At 45.4% G+C, this 19,600-nt stretch overlaps 1 protein-coding gene across 1 annotated transcript in view; it reads left to right on the forward strand.

Annotated features, from left to right (window-relative positions):
• The window catches only part of plekha6 (pleckstrin homology domain containing, family A member 6), a gene marked incomplete at its 5' end in the record, with an annotated part of 144,036 nt that overhangs the window by 53,650 nt on the left and 70,786 nt on the right, over positions 1-19,600 (forward strand). The window contains 3 exons of the mRNA XM_084445716.1: positions 796-891; positions 11,263-11,374; positions 12,204-12,343. Coding sequence (XP_084301842.1) covers positions 796-891; positions 11,263-11,374; positions 12,204-12,343 — 348 coding nt within the window. The remainder of the gene's footprint in view (positions 1-795; positions 892-11,262; positions 11,375-12,203; positions 12,344-19,600) is intronic.

Raw genomic sequence — 19,600 nt, forward strand, 5'->3', positions numbered from 1 at the left:
AGCGTGAACTAAGCGGTGCACGTCAATGAGCGATCTCTACTGCCCTCTAGCGTTGGCGTGCTACGGTATTGGCAACTCCTGATTGGTCTAAAGCTCACGCTACGAACGGACACACACACACACACGGACACACACGTCACTTATAGAAGCACCGTAGATAAATATATAATAAATACTTGTGGGTTCACAAATTCCAAGATTCCACTACTAAACTGGTGAAAGTGCTTTCAGAGTGTCATGGCGTCATATATGACCTGCGGTTGGTGATTGATTAGCAGTTGGCTTGACGATGGTTTTATGTGTAATATGTATAGTACTTTGTAATACTTTAATGGAGTCTTATTGGGTCTTGCGGGAACAGTATTACTGCACTATGGGGAATCATGTATGTTCTATGATTGATCGATGGTCGAATAGTTGATATGTCTGTGTTTTATATTATATTTTTATGGTCTGTGATATTATGATGTGTGACAACAAACATGAGGACTATGCAACTGCCTTCAGTATAAAATATGGTGATCATCTGTTTGCCTTAGCTTTGGATGAAACCGTCTTTGAACTGTGCTGTCCCTTATTTAAAATGGAGAGAAGATTACGTCTGTGCGGTTTCTACGATCTTTGATAGTCTAGAGTAAGTGCTTTGTGCTGGATCCATTGTAGAATGGAGGGTATTGCTGTGCTGTGAGGGATTGGGGATATCTACGAGGTGCACGACCTCCCTACATGATGTTTGTATCTCTCTTGGTTTAGTTTATATCTCCCTGAGTTTGTATCTCTCTTGGTTTCCTCCAGGCTTTGACCACCAGCCGTATGGAGGCTGAAGCCCTGGAGGACGAGGCTAATGCTATCCATGGCGACCTGTGGGAGCATCTGAATGCAGGCGGGCAGGTAAACAGCTTCAGGACCCTGTTATCCCCCCAGTTGTCCACCCTGTCATCCACCCTGTTATCCACCCCGTTATCCACCCCGTCATCCACCCTGTTATCCAGCCTGTTATCCACCCGGTTGTGCACCCCGTCATCCACCCCGTCATCCACCCTGTTATCCACCCCGTCATCCACCCTGTTATCCAGCCTGTTATCCACCCCGTCATCCACCCTGTTATCCACCCGGTTGTCCGACCCGTTATCCTTCCCGTCATCCACCCCGTCATCCACCCTGTTATCCGGCCTGTTGTCCACCCCGTTATCCACCCCGTCATCCACCCTGTTATCCAGCCTGTTGTCCACCCCGTTATCCACCCCGCCATCCACCCTGTTGTCCAGCCTGTTGTCCACCTGGTTATCCACCCCGTCATCCACAATGTTATCCACCCTGTTATCCACCCTGTTGTCCACCCCGTCATTCACCCTGTTATCCAGCTTGTTATCCACCCCGTTATCCACCCCGTTATCCACCCCATCATCCACCCTATTATCCAGCCTGTTGTCCAGCCTGTTGTCCATTGTACAGTACAGACTAGACACATGTTTTTAATCAGGAGATCCTGTCATGAGGAAATGTTTGAGCAAAAGATGGTTTAAAATGTCACATCATAATTTAAATTATTGTTTGAACAATTGTCCATTGTTTGCTTTCCAATATTAATCAGTCAAAACATTATTTATATATACTGTAGCACATTTCATACACAGGCAACGTTTCATACTAATCCTGACAAACATTTTTCAGAGGGAAGCAAAAAAACAAAACAGTTCAGCTGCATTCGGGTCTAGAAGTGCAAGGACAGAGCGTCAGAGTTAATTCATTTCCAACCTTTACTAACACCGTCTCTGTTTTATGATGGGAAGGACAGCCTGACTGAAAAATGGTAAAATTAGCAGCTACAAAAATGTGGGAACATGACTTTTTCCAGAATTTGATTTCCAAATGAAACCAGGGCAGTTTTACGTGCCGGGAAAATACCTCTAAGATGGGAACAGTTTACAATGGCTAGACAGAGGCAAAAATAGTCTTGAAAAACATGGTGGGAATAGGTTCAAAAGGGCATGTAGATGACTTAGGTTGTGACACTCCTTTGCTCAGCATTTCTGCACCAGCACCAAGAGAGCACATCTTGCTACTGCATGGTGGAAAAGGGTCAGCAAGCAAAACTTGCCCTAGTGATACTCATCATAATGTCTTATCTTATCTCTGAAGCAGGCTATGAATTCCTTACTTTGGGGGGTAGAGATCAGGTGTTTTCGGTGGATGATTTATATCAAAGAGAGAATTCTAGAATCCTCATAATTCATATCCATTTTGAGAAATGATCGTAACATTTCTTATTGCCTTAGAAATATGTTCTTTAAGAATGTCACAGTGGACCAGCTGGGTCTTTATCCATGTATGCTCAGACCTTCTGCAAGTTCTCTGAAGTTGATTAATTTCTTCATTTCTCCATAGAGAATTTCATTTGGCTAAACCTTTATAAGTTTAGGCGGACAGTAATTATTTAAAACTTCTTAAATTATTTGTAATCATGTGTCTGAAATCCAAACAGTACCAGCTACAGTAGATATTTGTACCGTAGGAATCCTGCATGAACATATTAGTAAGCCTACATACTGTGATGGGAATGAGCTGTGGGGATTCGGACTGAGCATGGATTCACTGAGTGACTGATTTGATTGGATTCAGGTGGGACTGATTGAGATGTAAGCAGACAAAAGACTGGTCAAATGAAGAGACGCAAACGTGAAAAAACAGTAACGGCTACAAATTATAAAATAGTTAAATAAAAATCATGTTACAGCACAATGGAGTATGCATAAGCATTTTTATCCTTTTTTGTTTTTAATTCTTGAACTCTTGTTGAGCTAACTGCCATGTGAGAAGCCATAGATGGTTTCACACTGACTTAAACATCACAATCACAAGGGTTGCATGTACTGTCAATGTCACAGGTACATGTAACATTGAGGTTGTTGGTAAAAAAATAAAGGCACCACAAGGGGCAAAAACCAAAACCAAAGACTAAACAATAAAACCAAGTTATACACTCAACAAGTTGAGAACAAAAGACAAAGCTTGCAAGATTACAGACTTACAAGTTGGCACAGGACAACATCAGGGACAATGCACAGCTACAACAAATAATGAACATAGAACAAGAGAGAGAGAACAAGACAGGTGGAAACCAATCCACCAATCAGTGGCACAGATCTCTTCTCAATCAGAGTCAATTTAGCCAGTTGTAGTCCTAGGGTCCGATATTGGGGCGGGGTTGCGAACAACAACGTCTCAATCTTTTCATAATGTGTATGGAGAATGGACAGGAGTTCATAAAAATCTGTAGGTAGGTGCTTTACTTGAGTGACCTATACACAGTTGCTTCCAGAATGGGGGGCTGGCACTTTAGGACTACAGCATGATATTCAAAAGAGGTGAATTCCTCAAAGGACACATTCTTGCATCTCAGAGCGTCTGTCGATATGGTGGCTTTCCCTTCAATAAGACCCATTCATGTTCATCCAGGTTTCAGTTAAAAACATACAATCTAATTACGTAGAAAACTTTACCATAGAGAGAGACAGATAAAAGCCTTTATTCAGTCAGAGAAGAACATACTGAGACCAGGTTTCATTCACAGATGTGCCCTGCTTACAAACCACAATCATTTAGTGGCAAAATACAGAAAAATGATAGAAAATAATTGATATCATTGTTCAAGGCATGGATTGAGATGCTTTATAGTCTGCACTTATTATAAAATGTTACCGAAAATGTAATTAGATTCTAAGCGAGGATAAATGAAATGGTACTGTGTGTCACTCAACATCCAGCACACATTATCAGGGAGAGTTTTTAGTTTTAGAGTTTAAAAAGACATTACTGGGTTCCAGGTGGAAGAGAAGCAGTCTTTGGACCCCATACGTGTGTATTTAATCTTTTCAAGACTTAAGTGAAGCATAATGTTAGCCATCCATAGAGAGGAATTCGGTGGTTTGTGGGATTTCCAACAGAACAGAATCTTCCTACGGGCAAGTAGAGTGAAGAGTGCTATAATGTCTTTATGTGCCAAAGATAGCTGAATAAGCATTCGGTTGCAGGTTTAAGTCTAGTGCTTGTGAGATATTCCTTAAAACTGCTGACCAATACTCAAATAACAGGGGGCATGACCAAAACATGTGTGCTAGCGTTGCTGGATCATTATGACATCTGATACAACTCTCATCTACGACAGGATGGAATCCGACTAGCCTAGATTTGGAGAGGTGAATATGATGCAGGACCTTAAATAGGATTACCGTACATCTAGTCTAGCACATGATGTGCTGCTGTTAACTCTGGTCAGAGCTTCAGTCCAGAAGGCGTCGGGTATTATGTCCCCTAGCCCCTCCTCCCTCCTCATGTTTGATCAAATTCAATGGGGTATCCATCGGGGCCTGGAGCTTTAAATGGTAAATGGACTGCACTTATATAGCGCTTTTCCACCTTAGCGGCACTCAAAGCGCTTTACAATGGCCTCTCATTCACCCATTCACACACCAATGGCGGTAGCTGCCATGCAAGGTGCTAACCTGCTCATTGGGAGCAATTTGGGGTAAGGTGTCTTGCTCAAGGACACTTCGATATGTGGACAGTCGGAGCTGGGATTCGAACCACTGACCCTTCGATCACTGAACGACCCGCTCTACCAACTGAGCTACAGCCGCCCCAGCCTTTACCGTTTTTGCATAGCTGTGATTGCATTAGAAATGTCAGCGCGTTGAAAAGGTAGTTCTAATTCTGCTTTATGAACAGGGCTAATCTTGGGAGCATTTCAATTTGTGAAGAAATTTAGCATAGTGGTATCATCATTGGGTGCCTCAGAGATGTACAATTTTGAATAAAATGCCCTGAAAGCCTTGTTAGTTTTGAGGGGGTCAGTTGAAAGCTCCAGGTTTTCTTTTTCAGTTGGTCTTTTTCAGTTGGTCAGAGGACTTACATTTTAATTGATGGGCTAACAGTCTACAAGCCTTTCCTCCGTGCTCATAAACAAAGCCCCATGATTTTAGCATCATACGTTCTGTCATATCTGACAATAATAATTCATATTTGGCTTGGATATCCAGCTTGTTTTTGTAATGTTCCAGAGTGGGAGAGGCAGAATATTGGTGACCCTGGATGTGTATGCAATAATATCCACCCTTATTACAACTTTAAGGGTCTGCCAGAGCAGGGATGGAGAAACCTCCTTGGGGTTTCCAAAAAATTATCAATGGCTGTTGAAATCATTTGGCAGAACTCCTTATCTGTCAGTAATGTCGTATCAAGTCTCCATGGACCATGGTCAGAGTAGTTAAACTCTTAAAGTGTGAAATTGCCTTCTTGCAGGAAACACATTTGATGGTTGAGATCAGATTAGACCTAAAAAATCATTGGTTGAACATTTTTTTTAATTCTTATTAAAAATCACATGGCACAGCAATTATAATTCATAAGAAAATACTTTTCAACACCACATACATCATATCTTATCTGCACAGCTGTTTCATCATTGTCTCAGGGTACCTCTACTATAAACCAGTACTATACCCAGATAGCAAGCGGATCTGGGCCATATACAGGCCAGATCTGGCCCTTGTGGCTTAGATGATCACCATATCTTCGTCAATCTTCCGCAAGTGTATACCCATTAACTCTATTCTCACTCAAGGAACTCCCAATCATTCTATACTGTATGTTTACATATATATATATATATATATATATATATATATATATATATACATTAACATCATCACTGCAGAAACATGTAATAAAGTTGAGAAAAAGAAATACATAAATATGTAGGCTGTATGACCCAGCACGTGAACAAGTGTAAATGGACATTCAACATGTAGGCCTATTAAATTGAAACAATATATTAACACATTACACAGATTGTTTTGATTCATATGAATGAAACAACTGGAAAAAGTTCAAGCCTAACAAATTCAAACGTGTAGGCTAAAATGTAAGAAACAAAAGTAGGAAATATAATTCAGCCTAAAGCGGGTTCTTATGACGAACGATGAGAGTGGGACTGTAAACAAGAGTCTCAGTGTACGTCTCAGTGTTTAAGTCAGTCCGTTAAAGGGGAACACCGCTGTTATAGCAAGCTTAGCTCAAATGTCGCTTTGTCCTCAATGAAACCGATCCGTACACACCAACATTTAACTGATCCGTGCAGTAGTAAGCCAACTAATTTTTCCTCTGTGCACGCACCCCCTTTATAAGGGAGGTCTATGGGCCTCTGCTAAAAACGATGATAAACATGCATTTTGCGCATGACAAATGGTTTTGCTGGTTTCCTGTCTTTCGGTTTTAGGGCGAGTGACCGGTGGACCCTCTCCAGCTCGGGCGGTCCAGTAAACACATCAGAATCCATGCATTCCACCAGGAGCTCAGAGATTAACCTAACCGGGTCCTTGCCGTTCTCGCTGCCCTCCAGAATGTTCACAATCCTCAGGTTATCGGTGTGACCGGTTTTCAATATCGTGTACGTGATCCAATAGGGCTTGATTCTGGGTTTGTTGAGTTTTGATTGACTCCATAGGCAGTCCAACACAAACGGTGCCCATAGGTGCTTGGGGGCTCTTAGAAGGTCGAGCTTTGGCAGCACAGCTGATACATGTGCGATAACACAGGGTCACATCCTTCCTCATTTCATGCCAGTAGTACCTTGTCTGCAGTCTGGTGAGAGTACGCTCCACTCCAAAATGTCCGCCCACCGGCCCATCATGCATCTGCCTCAGAACGTCTTCACGGAACACACGGGGGCTGATGACGAGGGTAAAACACTGAATCCTCAACCCGGTAGAACTGCCGCAACCGGATACCATCTTAATGGTACAATCATTTCCACTGACTCCAGTAAGACTTAGTAGCAGACGCAAAAGGTGAAACATGCACTCAGGATAGGCGTTCTTGGCCCTCTTCTAGCCATCGCCGGATGGGAGCTATGTCAGGGTGTGCTCTCTGGGCCTCAGCCAACTCCTGCGGGCTCCAGCCATGGAAGAACATCTGGCTATTACTGCCGGTGCAATGTACTTCCTGTCCCACAGGGGTGCTTCCTCCTGGTCTTGATGCTAAACAGAGAACAGCTGTCTGCACAGGACAATCAGACAACTGAGGTGGTGACATTCCGGTTCTTTCATGCTGATCAGCCACTGGAGGCTGCTGTGATCCGTACGCACGACAAAGGGTCTCCCAAGCAGGTACTAACGGAAGTGTGTAGTGAACTCCACCACGGCCAACATTTCCCTTCGTGTTGTGCAGTAATTTTGTTCAGTGGTGGACAACCGCCATCTCTCATAGGCTTGGACTCTTCCCTTGCCATCTTGTAGTTGTAAAAGACGGAGCCAATCCCAAAATTACTTGCATCTGTATCCAAAATTAGCTCGCCATTATCACACGGGTAGCCCAAGATGGGCTAGGTGGTAAGTTGATTCTCATTACTCCTCGAATGCTGCCTGGCACAGGTGTCCACCATAAGTAGACATTCTTCTGAGTTCATAAAGAGGACTGACTTTTGCAGCAAAATCCTTGGCGAACTGTCTGTAATAGGATGCCAGGTCTACAAACTGACAAACCTCAGAAATGGAAGTGGGTATGGGCCACTCCTGGATCTTTGAGTTTTTCTGATGGTCAGTAGCAACACAATGCTTGGAAACGACGTGCCCCAATTATGCTACTTGGCAGAGGAAAAGGCAGCATTTGGCTGGTTTCAGCTTCAGATTGGCTTGCTGCAACCACTCAAACACTTGGGCCAGACACTGAAACATCTGGTTGGTATTACTTCCCAGACAATGATGTCATCCAGATACACCAGGCAAGTGTCCCACTGCAGGCCGCCTAGGGACGCGATCCATTAAGCCTAATTTACACTTTGTGAACCGTGAGCCACATTTTTTGGCTCATGGCTCACGGCTCATAGCTCTGTGCATTTATACTCAATGAGCCTTACCCTGCTGTGTCCATGGCGACGTAGAAGCTGCAGGGTAGGCTACTCACACGCATAAGCACCCAGTGCTTCTCGACAAACCCCTTGGTGGGACTCAAGAGTACATCACCCCCGACTGGTTCCCGGAAGTGCACATTTCCTGGCATTATGTACTCAGTCCCAGACTCTAGGGTGGTTGTGCGGGCTACTCGGACTACGTGCACCCTAGGCTTGTTTTTAGGGTTGAAATATGGCACTTGTTGTTGTTTTCTGGCTGCCGAAAATCAAGACTGTTCCAAGAATGGATGGCCCACAATGGCTTCGGTATTCTTGGCCACATCGGCAATGATGAAGTTCACATTAACTGTGTGAGTACCAATCTGAATGGGTAGGTCGACTTCCCAGCAAACGTCCACATTGATTGAGCTTATTCCTTGCAAGGACTGCACACTAGATTGCTGGAATGGGGGGTACAACGCTGTCATAACATTGGGAGGGTAGAACATTCCTCCCAGTGTCCAGTAGGGCACATACCTCCATATCATGGAGCAGCACATGTATGCACATTTCAGGCCCAGAACCCTTCACGCTCAGGACAGTAGGGGTGTTATGACTTTCAGGTGCATCCAATGCGTCAGGGATAGAGCAGATTTGAGCTTGCCTTTTTCGGAATGGGCATCTTCCCCTCATATGTCTGATGCCCTGACAGTTATGGCACCTAACTTCATCCTAGTTGCTGTTTTTCTGTACACGCCTCTTGGGTCCCTACATCCCAAAGTTGGACCATGAAGACTCTTGGTTCTGCACTCTCGATGATGTAAAAGGTTCGTCCTCTTCTCGATCAGGATTGTCGCACTCTTGTTGTTTGCAAGAGTGCCGCTACCCTGGCCTTCCACTGTGTAGTCTGCTCACGGAGACTGCAAGAGTTGAATCACGCTAGTAGCTGCTCGTCTGGTGGCCTCATATTTATGAGCGATCTCATATGCTTTGGCTAGCGCGCAGGTTTTCCTCCAGAAGCTTCTGTTCCAGGTCAGCATAGCGTTCACGAACACTTCCACACTAACAATGTCTTGTTCCCCCTCAGAGCGGACTCACCAGGTTGGCGCACCCTTCTCCTCAGCTCGACTCCAATGGCGGCTGCATGCTGTGAAGAGGGCCCATATGATGCGTCAACCTCTGCTACTATACGCGCATAGTCCCAGCAAGAAGACCTCAGGTTTTTGTGGACCACAGCACCAGCCGCGCCTACTAAACAGAATCTCAGCTGGACAGCCAATGTGTTTACGGACCAGTGGTTGGCTTTAGAACAGCTCTCAAATCTGTATGAACTCCTTCCGGGAGCCTGAACCATCAAACTGACCCGGTCGTAGGATGGGGATTCTCTCTCTCTCTCTTAGTGCTGTCTTCATCCTCACTGTCGGAGCAGAAATTATACTTTACACGTTGGTGCCCCTTCCTATGCACACTGGGTGCTCTCAGTCCAGCAGAATGATTGGCAGTTACTGGTGGGATTTCTGGGCAGACATTATCATACCTGGCACTGAATGGGTTAACATTTGCTGTGTGAGAGCAGACTGTGGCATTTAAAGGGGGGGGCGGCGGTATAGCTCAGTTGGTAGAGCGGGTCGTTCAGTGATCGTAGGGTCGGTGGTTCGAATCCCGGCTCCTCTTGACTACCTGTCGAAGTGTCCTTGGGCAAGACACTGAACCCCAAATTGCTCCCAATGAGCAAGCAAGCGCCTTGCATGGCAGCTGCCGCCATTGGTGTGTGAATGGCGCTCCGGGCCAGTGTAACTGGATGGGGAGCGCGTTACAAATGCAGTACCTATACCTATACCTATACAGGTGTGCTTTCCACATAGAGTTTATCATAGCTGGGACTGAATGGGTTAGGGTATCTGAATATGCATGCATCACCTGATGAGGCACATTCCCATAGTTTTCATTTCCAGTTGTGTAGACACACGTGTAGTCTATCTCCGGATCTGCATCATTCTGACTTCTTTGTTTACAGGCGTTGTGAATGGATTTCCCTCTTGCTGAATCTGGCTAGCATAGTCCCTCTGCTTAGCTTTAACATTCTGATCCATAGTATGTTCAACCTCTTTCAGCCACTCAGCAAACAACATTTTTACTTGTGAAGGTCTATTCTCTCTAGGTTCATGGATTCGAGTAACTTTTCATATTGATCTGTGAGTCAGTTTCGACATGTAGCTAGTATATGTATGTAGCTAGCTAGCTACAGTCGTGTATTGCCTCCATACATTTAGCTCGTCATTCCACTTCCAAACAATCTCAACAGCGATTGACAGGCATTCTGACTCACCACTGCAGTGAAGAGGAAAGAAGGTACTGTAGATCCCGGTACGAGCCCCCAGTGTTGCCTTCCCTGCTCATGTCTCCTAGCCGTTGCGGGGATGACGCAAGGGAACGCTCCTCAGCTAGCTCCAGGGATGAAGTTTGCTTGCTAACTCGGGGTAACACGTTATAGTGTCATTAGTTCCCTCTTCAATGAGTGACGCTGGCTTGTTGGTCCCAGTTGCCACAACGGCATTTATTATAGTTCACAGGCTTTCCAGAGATAAACAGTGGGCATGAACGGTAAAAGAAAGGGCTAGCTAACTGACTGGCCAAATCTAGCTGACTGGCGGAAGCTATCACTCAGACTGGCGTGCGCAACAAACCACGCCGTTCCCAAGTCCCAACAACAACTACTTCCTATTGCTAGTCTACCCATATACCCCACACATCTCCCATAAACCCCTATCATGCAACAACAGTGACAACAGCGTATGGACAACATAGCTTAGCCTAGCATGCTAGTGCTGTAGCTGAGTAGGAATGCTCCCGTCTTCATCAATAATTAAGCACCATGAGTCACTCATCACTAATGCATTAAAGCCCAAACATTAATTTCTATTCGTCCAATTTTCAACACAGATCTGACGAAGCTCACCTTTATATATAATATATGCATTCTCTGTATAAGAGTACACTCTGACACATCTTACATGTCCCACTATGCGATAACATACAGTATATCACAGGACAGTGGATTATGAAGTGATGCTACTCAGTTACACCTCTACAATACATGATTCTGTTCTTTTACAGGGCAAGTGGGCTCTCAACTCCTATTATAATATATACCTGTATTTCAGGGTATATGGAAGAACTGCAGGCTAGTTTCACTCGCTTACAGCTATTTCACTCGCTTACTCTTAAATTCTCTGAGAGAAGATGAAGGGAATTGAATGATGCACTCTATCCTATCTGATCTCTTGGCATCATAACCCATCACAACCTCTCTTTCTCTCTCCCCTTCCCTCTCTCTCTCTCCCCTCCCTCTCTTTCTCTCTCCTGATGTGCAGAGTGAGTTGGTGCACAGGCACATCCAGAAGGAATTCTGGAGGGTACAGGATGTATTGGAGGGACTGCACAAGAGTAACCCGTCCAGAGGCACTGACACAGCCAAGCACAGAGGTACAGGTGTAGGCAGGGCACCTACTGTAGATAGCAAGCGGATCTGGGCCATATACAGGCCAGATCTGGCCCTTGTGGCTTAGTTCCCGCCCATATATGCCCCAGAATCATTACACATCCGCTTGCTATCTGGGCACGCAGTACCAGCGCAAGATGCATCATGGCGTCACTGTGTCATACTTTATTGAGAAGTACATTATAAGTAGAGAAAAGCATACCGTTGAGATGATTACTCTGCATTAGGTTACATACTGTAGTTATCTGATCTCTTTGTGTATTCTCTATCTTCTCTGTCTGTCCCTGTATCTTTCTCTACCCACCTCTGTTTCTCTTTGACCTCTATATCTACCTCTCTCTCTCTCTCTTTCTCCATCCTTTCCACCTTACCTCTATATCTCCCTCTCTCTTTATCCTGCTATCTGACCTTTCTTATCTCCTCCTATCCTTCTTTGTGTCACTGTTATTCTCGTTCTCTTCCCCGTAACTCGACTCCCTCTCTCTCCCTCTCCGATCCGTCTTCATCTCATTCCCTACCTCCTCTGTATACTGTACACCCATCCTCCTCTTTCTTGCTTGTCAATATCATTTTTATCTCAATCTGTTTTCCCTGCAATCCTCCCCTCCCACCTCTTTCTCTCTCTCTCTCGCTCTCTCTCTCTGTCACTTTCTCTCTGACACTCTTTCACTCTCTCTATCTGTCACACTATCTGTCTCTCTCGGTCACACTCTCTGTCACTCTCTCTCTGTCACACTCTCTCTGTCACTCTCTCTCTCTCTCTGTCACACACACTCTCTCTCTCTCTCTCTGTCACTCTCTCTCTCTCCACAGGGGTCAGCGGGGTGACAGGTTCCTTTAGTACCAGTAGTCCCGCCAGTCCCCTGAGCTCAGTCAGTCTCACCAGCCCACTGAGTCCCTTCTCCCCTGTCCTCGGCTCCCAGGTGTCCCCCAGCAGACAGCCGGGCCCGGAGGTAAGCACCGGGCCCCGTGCCCACCCACACGCACACCTGTGGCTTGACCCCATGACCTACCCAGGGTCTAGTTTCAACACTCACCGAAGGGCTAGTCCTAGTCCCCGTCGATGGTCTAGTCCCAGCCCCAACCCGGGTGACTCAAACACTCAGCTGGGGCTGGATCCTAATAACCATCTGAGGTCCAGCCCCAGTCCACACAACATGGGGTCTAGTCCCATAACCCATCGAAGGACTAGTCCAAGACCTGCCTTGGGTTACTCAAATACCCACCCGGGGTCTAGCACCAATACACATCTTGGGTCTAGCCACAGAATCCATGCAAGATTCAGTCCCAGTCCGCAGCTGGGTGACTCAAACACTCACCTGGGATCCGACCCAAATCCCCAACCCAACAACACCCAAAGCAACCAGCTAGACCCTGTAGAGAATACATACACCCAAGAACACACCCACCCTGATACCCAAGCCAACCACCAAGCCTTTAGGGAGATGGAAGATGCAAACCCAAGCTCTAACCCAGATAGCACCCCATGCTTCAATCTAGCTCATCATCTCTCCCCTAGACACAGTCAAGATCCCCATCCACCTATAGCACATGCCAGTGCTAGAGTGCTGAACAGATTCCTCCAAGTAGATACGAGTACCTCTACCCACTCATCCAAACTAGCCAATCAGAATGTGTATACAAACCCTCCCCACTCACAGGTAGCCAATGAACTGACTTCTAACCAGTCAAAGCAAATTACCATCAGCTGCAGGAAAGATGTTCAACCAGACCCCCAAGCAAGTTCTTATTGGTTAGAACTGACTTCTAATCAGTCAAAGCAAATTACCATCAGCTGCAGGAAAGATGTTCAACCAGAGCCCCAAGCGAGTTCTTATCCATTTAATAGCTACCATCATGTTGCCAGGTACACACCAGGTACACGACTATTTAACCCTGAACCACAGTGTTTTCTTCTCCAAAACTCTAATCAGGCTAACCGGCTAGCACTTAGCTATTATCCAAACTCTACACAATCCCTACCTCACATCTGGTCCAGGCCAGCTAGCCATGACATGCAATAGTGTCTCTATGTGAAACTAGGAGACACAACCCAGATAGCAAGCAGATCTGGGCCATATATGGGCCGGAACTAAGCCACAAGTGCCAGATCTGGCCTCTATATGGCCCTGATCGGATTGCTGTCTGGGAACAGTGCTCGCATCCCCACGTCCCCTAATCTACCCAGAAAACCAGCTAGCAGCTAGCGACGGAGAGTCTGCTACTTCCTCCCAAGAACCAAAACCCTGTCCTCACAGTGTACAGGCAGACTCACCTCTAAACCCACTGAACCCTGTAATGGACGCTAATGAGTGTCCACTCATTCATAGTTGACATGTGCACTCGGCTCATATAGGAAATACGTCCGTTCAATCAATGTATGTTTCCCAGGATAGTGAGGCAAAATAACATTTCGTTAATCACTGGGCAGATAATGGGAAACTCCCACTCCCAAGCAGTTAACATCTTTGAATAGATTCATTCAAAGGTATTCTCATGGTAGATTTTTTCCTACTTCAGAGACTGCATACCACAAGGTAATAATGTGTTTTTCTACAGATGGCAGTTAGCCTAAAATGACAAAAACATCAGATCTTCAGAATTTAAAACTTAGATTCTTAAAGTACTGTAAATATCTGCTTGTCGGTCAAAATATCCTTATTTTTGTATCTGCAGCCGCCCCATCGGTCCCACGCTCTAGTGGTCCACATGTGGCTCTTCCATGGCTAATCAATGGAGTGCCCCCCTGTAGAGGCACCTCCAGACAGTCTGGCGATATGTCTCCACTGGCTAACAGTGGTCCCTTTACATGCTGCGAATCCACTTGGCATGATTCGGTTAGGGCTTGTTAAAGCTTCACAGGGTGCATGAAAGCTAGTTAAAGCCTTTTAGACTTCTTGGCCACATGCAAGCATAAACCCCAATGTGACCGTATGATCTTGACCTAATCTCATCTGTCGTTACTACTAATATAGAGGGCACCTGTCAATGTGATTGATTTATGACCCCTAATTAGATATGCAAATGAGATGAAACGTATTTTATGACCTGCACCTGGTCCGGGGTGTGTGTGCTGCTGTTCTTCTGTGTGTCTGAGGTGTGTGCGTGTTTGGGTAATCTGTGTGTCTGAGGTGTGTGCGTGATTGGGTATTCTGTGTGACGGTGTGTGTGTGTGTTTGAGAGTTTGTGAGGTGTGCTCTAATGAGGTTGATGTCCTTTAGATAACATATTGTGTGTGCGTGGCTGTGGGTTTGTGAGGCGCGACTTGTGCCCCCCTGTCTGTCCCCCACCCAGACAAGGCCTGTGTGTGCGTGGCTGTCGGTTTGTGAGGCGCGACTTGTGCCCCCCCCTGTCTGTCCCCGGTGCTGACCCCCACCACCCAGACAAGCCCTGTGTGTGCGTGGCTGTCGGTTTGTGAGGCGCGACTTGTGCCCCCCTGTCTGTCCCCCACCCAGACAAGGCCTGTGTGTGCGTGGCTGTCGGTTTGTGAGGCGCGACTTGTGCCCCCCCTGTCTGTCCCCGGTGCTGACCCCCACCACCCAGACAAGCCCTGTGTGTGCGTGGCTGTCGGTTTGTGAGGCGCGACTTGTGCCCCCCTGTCTGTCCCCCACCCAGACAAGGCCTGTGTGTGTGTGTGTGTGTGCTGCTCTTCTGTGTGACGGTGTGTGCGTGGATGGTGATTCTGTGTGTGACGGTATGTGCGTGGATGGGCTGAGAGTTTGTGAGGATGGGGCTAAGGTCAGACTGCAATAGAATATTGGCCTGCAACGGTGCTGGTGGTAGTACGGTCACTAGAGATAGGATTTTTTCTCAGTGTTTATGGTTTTAAATACATAATTATAAACGGTAAGGATGGAGGGGCTGGTTTTAGTGTGTTTTTTCACTGTGTCTGTGTGTGTGTGTGTGTGTGTGTGTGTGTGTGTGGGGGTGAGATGATTAGGGAGGGGGGTATAGGAGCCGGTACAGGCCTACTAAAGCAATAGGGGTTCGGGGGCTTTTTCATCTCTAGAATAGATCAGAAGATTCTCTGGGTTTATCCCATCTCCTGGGTGTGATAAGCTTCACTTACAAAAGGTGAGAATGGAGGGGATGGGAGTCGTGTTGTCTACTATTAAAATGTGGGTGGATCTATAAATATGAGTTTCCCTGATTCATTGTGTGTTTGACATCAGTCACTCAGCAGAGCCCGTCACGTGGTCTTCAATACTTTTGAGTTCTCTCTCGGTACTCTTGCTATTTTGCTCTTGCTATTTTCATCAAAAAACGATGGACAGCTTTTTGGACGATCATCACAATATGAATGTTATTGATGGATGTAAGTAAACATTTTGGTGGTTATATTATAGCCTATAATTTTGTAATATTTAAGAATGACCTAACATGGTTTTTCGTTTTGTTTTCTGTTGTTTTAACAGTGTGTGATAATCTGAGGGTAGCGGGGGTTGAGACTTCTTTCGAAAATACCCAACCTAAGCCATGTTTGAAACGCCGAGGGGGCGGGGTCCGTAAGCCACTACGGTTGAAACGTCGTCGTGCTTTGGTTTCTAAAAGACGATCCGTCGGGAAAGTATGCGTGTCAGTCCCAGGACCACCAGCGGATCACGAAGCAGTATGTGTTAACGATGCGCCTATTGGTAAGTAATATGCATAAACAAATAATATAAATAAGATGTCTTTTTTCTTGCTAGATTTTAAAAAATAGTCATTTTACAACAGTACATTATATAACTAGCTCCCTCTCTCTCTCTCTCTCTCTCTCTCTCTCTCCCTCTCACCTTTTCTCCCACTCCCGTCCTCTCTCCCGTCCTCTCTTCCCACTCCCGTCCTCTCTCGCGATCTCTTCCCACTCCCGTCCTCTCTCGCGATCTCTTGCCACTCCCGTCCTCTCTTCCCACTCCCGTCCTCTCTCGCGATCTCTTTCCACTCCCGTCCTCTCTCGCGATCTCTTCCCACTCCCGTCCTCTCTTCCCACTCCCGTCCTCTCTCGCGATCTCTTGCCACTCCCGTCCTCTCTCGCGATCTCTTGCCACTCCCGTCCTCTCTTCCCACTCCCGTCCTCTCTCGCGATCTCTTTCCACTCCCGTCCTCTCTCGCGATCTCTTCCCACTCCCGTCCTCTCTTCCCACTCCCGTCCTCTCTCGCGATCTCTTCCCACTCCCGTCCTCTCTCGCGATCTCTTCCCACTCCCGTCCTCTCTTCCCACTCCCGTCCTCTCTCGCGATCTCTTCCCACTCCCGTCCTCTCTCGCGATCTCTTCCCACTCCCGTCCTCTCTTCCCACTCCCGTCCTCTCTCGCGATCTCTTCCCACTCCCGTCCTCTCTCGCGATCTCTTGCCCCCACCTTTTCCCTCACTCCCGTCCTCTCTCGCGATCTCTTCCCACTCCCGTCCTCTCTCGCGATCTCTTCCCACTCCCGTCCTCTCTCGCGATCTCTTCCCACTCCCGACCTCTCTCGCGATCTCTTCCCACACCCGTCCTCTCTCGCGATCTCTTCCCACTCCCGTCCTCTCTCTCTCTCTCTCTCTCTCTCTCTCTCTCTCTCTCCCTCTCTCTCTCTCTCTCTCTCTCATCACAGACGGTGAACGTGATCTCATAGCAGACGGGGAACGTGATCTCATTGACCGACGCTTAATGGCCGAAATATTTGGTGAAAGTAGTACGAATTTAGATGACATTAATCCCACAATCCCTAGTGATTGGTTTGCACAGATCGGAGGCGGGTTAGACTCATTAGAATCATTTGTAGATCCAGATGCTTTGGCCGTAAATCCTTACATTTTGTTATCTCCACTACAGCCTACTTTTGACGACAATGCAACCCCTCACGAGCCAATATGTACAGATGCCTCTAGCCTAGTTGAACCAGACGTACTGGTGAATAATATTGCATTACAATCGGCCATTGAGAAGGCTGTCCTGGCGTCATTTGCCGGAGATACACAGTCCTCAGCGCTTAAATCAATGACGCGTGATATTTGCGCATCAGTTGATCAATCTGTCACGTCTGGAATAAACACTATTGTAGCCAAGATATTGGAAAGCGTGACAGGAGCATACCAGAACGTGTTTACACAGATTATTGCGCGTCAGGATGCTATGTGTAATTCCATGACGGAAAAATTGGCTTCGATAGAATGCGTGTTAAAGGAATTACAGTGCGTCAATGCGAGCGTCGCATCACACCATACTTTATACGATCGCAAGTTTTTAGATATTATAAAACGTCTTAAAAACCAGGGGGCAGTGACCGATAGTGTGGCTGGGGTTGATTGGCGACAGCTGGCTGACTTAATAAAGACGATCGCTAATCTTACAGCTGCGCAGCGTGAGAATATTCCCTCTTTCAGCAGATCAAGCGACCGGCTGCCGCTCATCGAGAGACCCAGCGCCAACGTCAGTCCACGACGTGTCAGTCCACACCGTCGTATATTGTTTTAAGACTAATCAGCTATGAATGATTTGATGTGAGAATTATGTGATTGTTTTTTTTTGTTTTCTTTTCTTAAAGGTCTGATTATGTCTGCTGTTAATTGGCCTAGATATGACGAAATATCATCTGAGGAATATGATGATGATAATGATGAGGATATTGACATTCCAGAATTTTTTAATAATGCTTTGACCGAAGCCCGTCGTATATGTAATGATGGAGTTTGTGATTATTTTAACCGTGTATTGAGTGATTCTGTAACTGTTATGGATTATAATAATACAATTTGTGATATCTCTGAACCAGACGTCTCTCACTTTAATTCATGTTTGACAGAGTCACTACAAATGTTAAATGTGATACCCCCAAATGTGTCTCAACATTTTAATTCATGTTTGACTGAAGCTAGGGGAATATTACAACAGGGGGGTCATAATTACTCACCACCTATTTTAAACGATGATGATATAATTACATTGCGTCGATCAGGTGGAAATATTGGAGAATATGTAATATTAGCCCAACCACGTTTCAATAGTGTAAGCCTAAGCCGCCGTTTTAATTTCAGAGGTTTTACGGCTGGGGATATTGTATCTTATGTAAACCATATTCATGATACGGTGAATTCGCTAATAACCTTCTCGAGAAGGATAGGGGGGGAGGGGTCTATTTTAAACATGCGTGTTACGGCGGATAGTTTTCAAGGCACAGTCCAATCAATATTATCACCCGATAACGGTTATGATCCAGAATTAATGGTAAGGGCTTTTGAGAATATATTACAAAGTGATGAGAGTATACCGAGTGATGAATCACTTCAACTGTCGTGTTCGATAGCTATGTCACAGGCGGGCGGGGGCCGGACAAAACTAGCCAGGCTAGCCCATAATGAACTACTTAAAAAAAAAAAATTATCGCTGTTTTTTCCTATGAATAGCGTAAACAAGCTATGCTTTAGTATATGTATAGCTCGTTATCTAAATAAGGAACAGACCATGAATGAGTTGGAACAAGTAGCAAAATGCTTACACCATCGTTTGGGTTTCACAGAAAATCATGAAATTTCATTTAATGAAGTGTCCTTATTTGAAAAAATGCTTAATATAAAGATTGTAATTTTCCATAGAACCTTAACTCATGAATTACTGAAATACCAAACCACCGACCAGCATAATGTTAGTACCGTTTTTCTATATCTCCATGAAAATCACTATTATTTAATAACAAAGTTAAACCGGTTTCTTGGCACCTCATATGTTTGCACCTACTGCCACAGAGGTTATAATGATGAAAGATTTCATGAATGCATTTATAAATGCGGGGTATGTAATAATTTAGATTGTTGTAAATATCCAAAAAAGACAATAAAATGTATTGATTGTAGGCGTATATGTAAATCGAAATTCTGTTTTGATAAACACAGGTTATTACAACCAATGAAAAACGGGTCATTATCTCCATCACAATGCGCTGTGGTTAAATACTGTGAAGAATGTAACAGACGATATTATAAAACATCAAAGGCACACAAATGTATTATAGGCAAGTGTCCATTTTGTTCGGAAAACCTGTCGCCCGATAATAATCATTCATGTTTTATTCAACCGGTGATTGTTAAACAACCCAATGAAAAGTTAATATTTTACGATTTTGAGACAAGATTTGAGGATGGTAGACATATTGCTAATTATGTACATGCTATCACTTTTAATGATCAAGTGTTTAGTGCCCGTGGGGATGGTTGTGTGCGTGATTTATTGAATCATTTTAGGGTATTAAA

The sequence above is a fragment of the Borostomias antarcticus genome (assembly GCF_949987555.1).
Source record: "Borostomias antarcticus genome assembly, chromosome: 11".
Lineage (NCBI taxonomy): Eukaryota > Metazoa > Chordata > Actinopteri > Stomiiformes > Stomiidae > Borostomias > Borostomias antarcticus.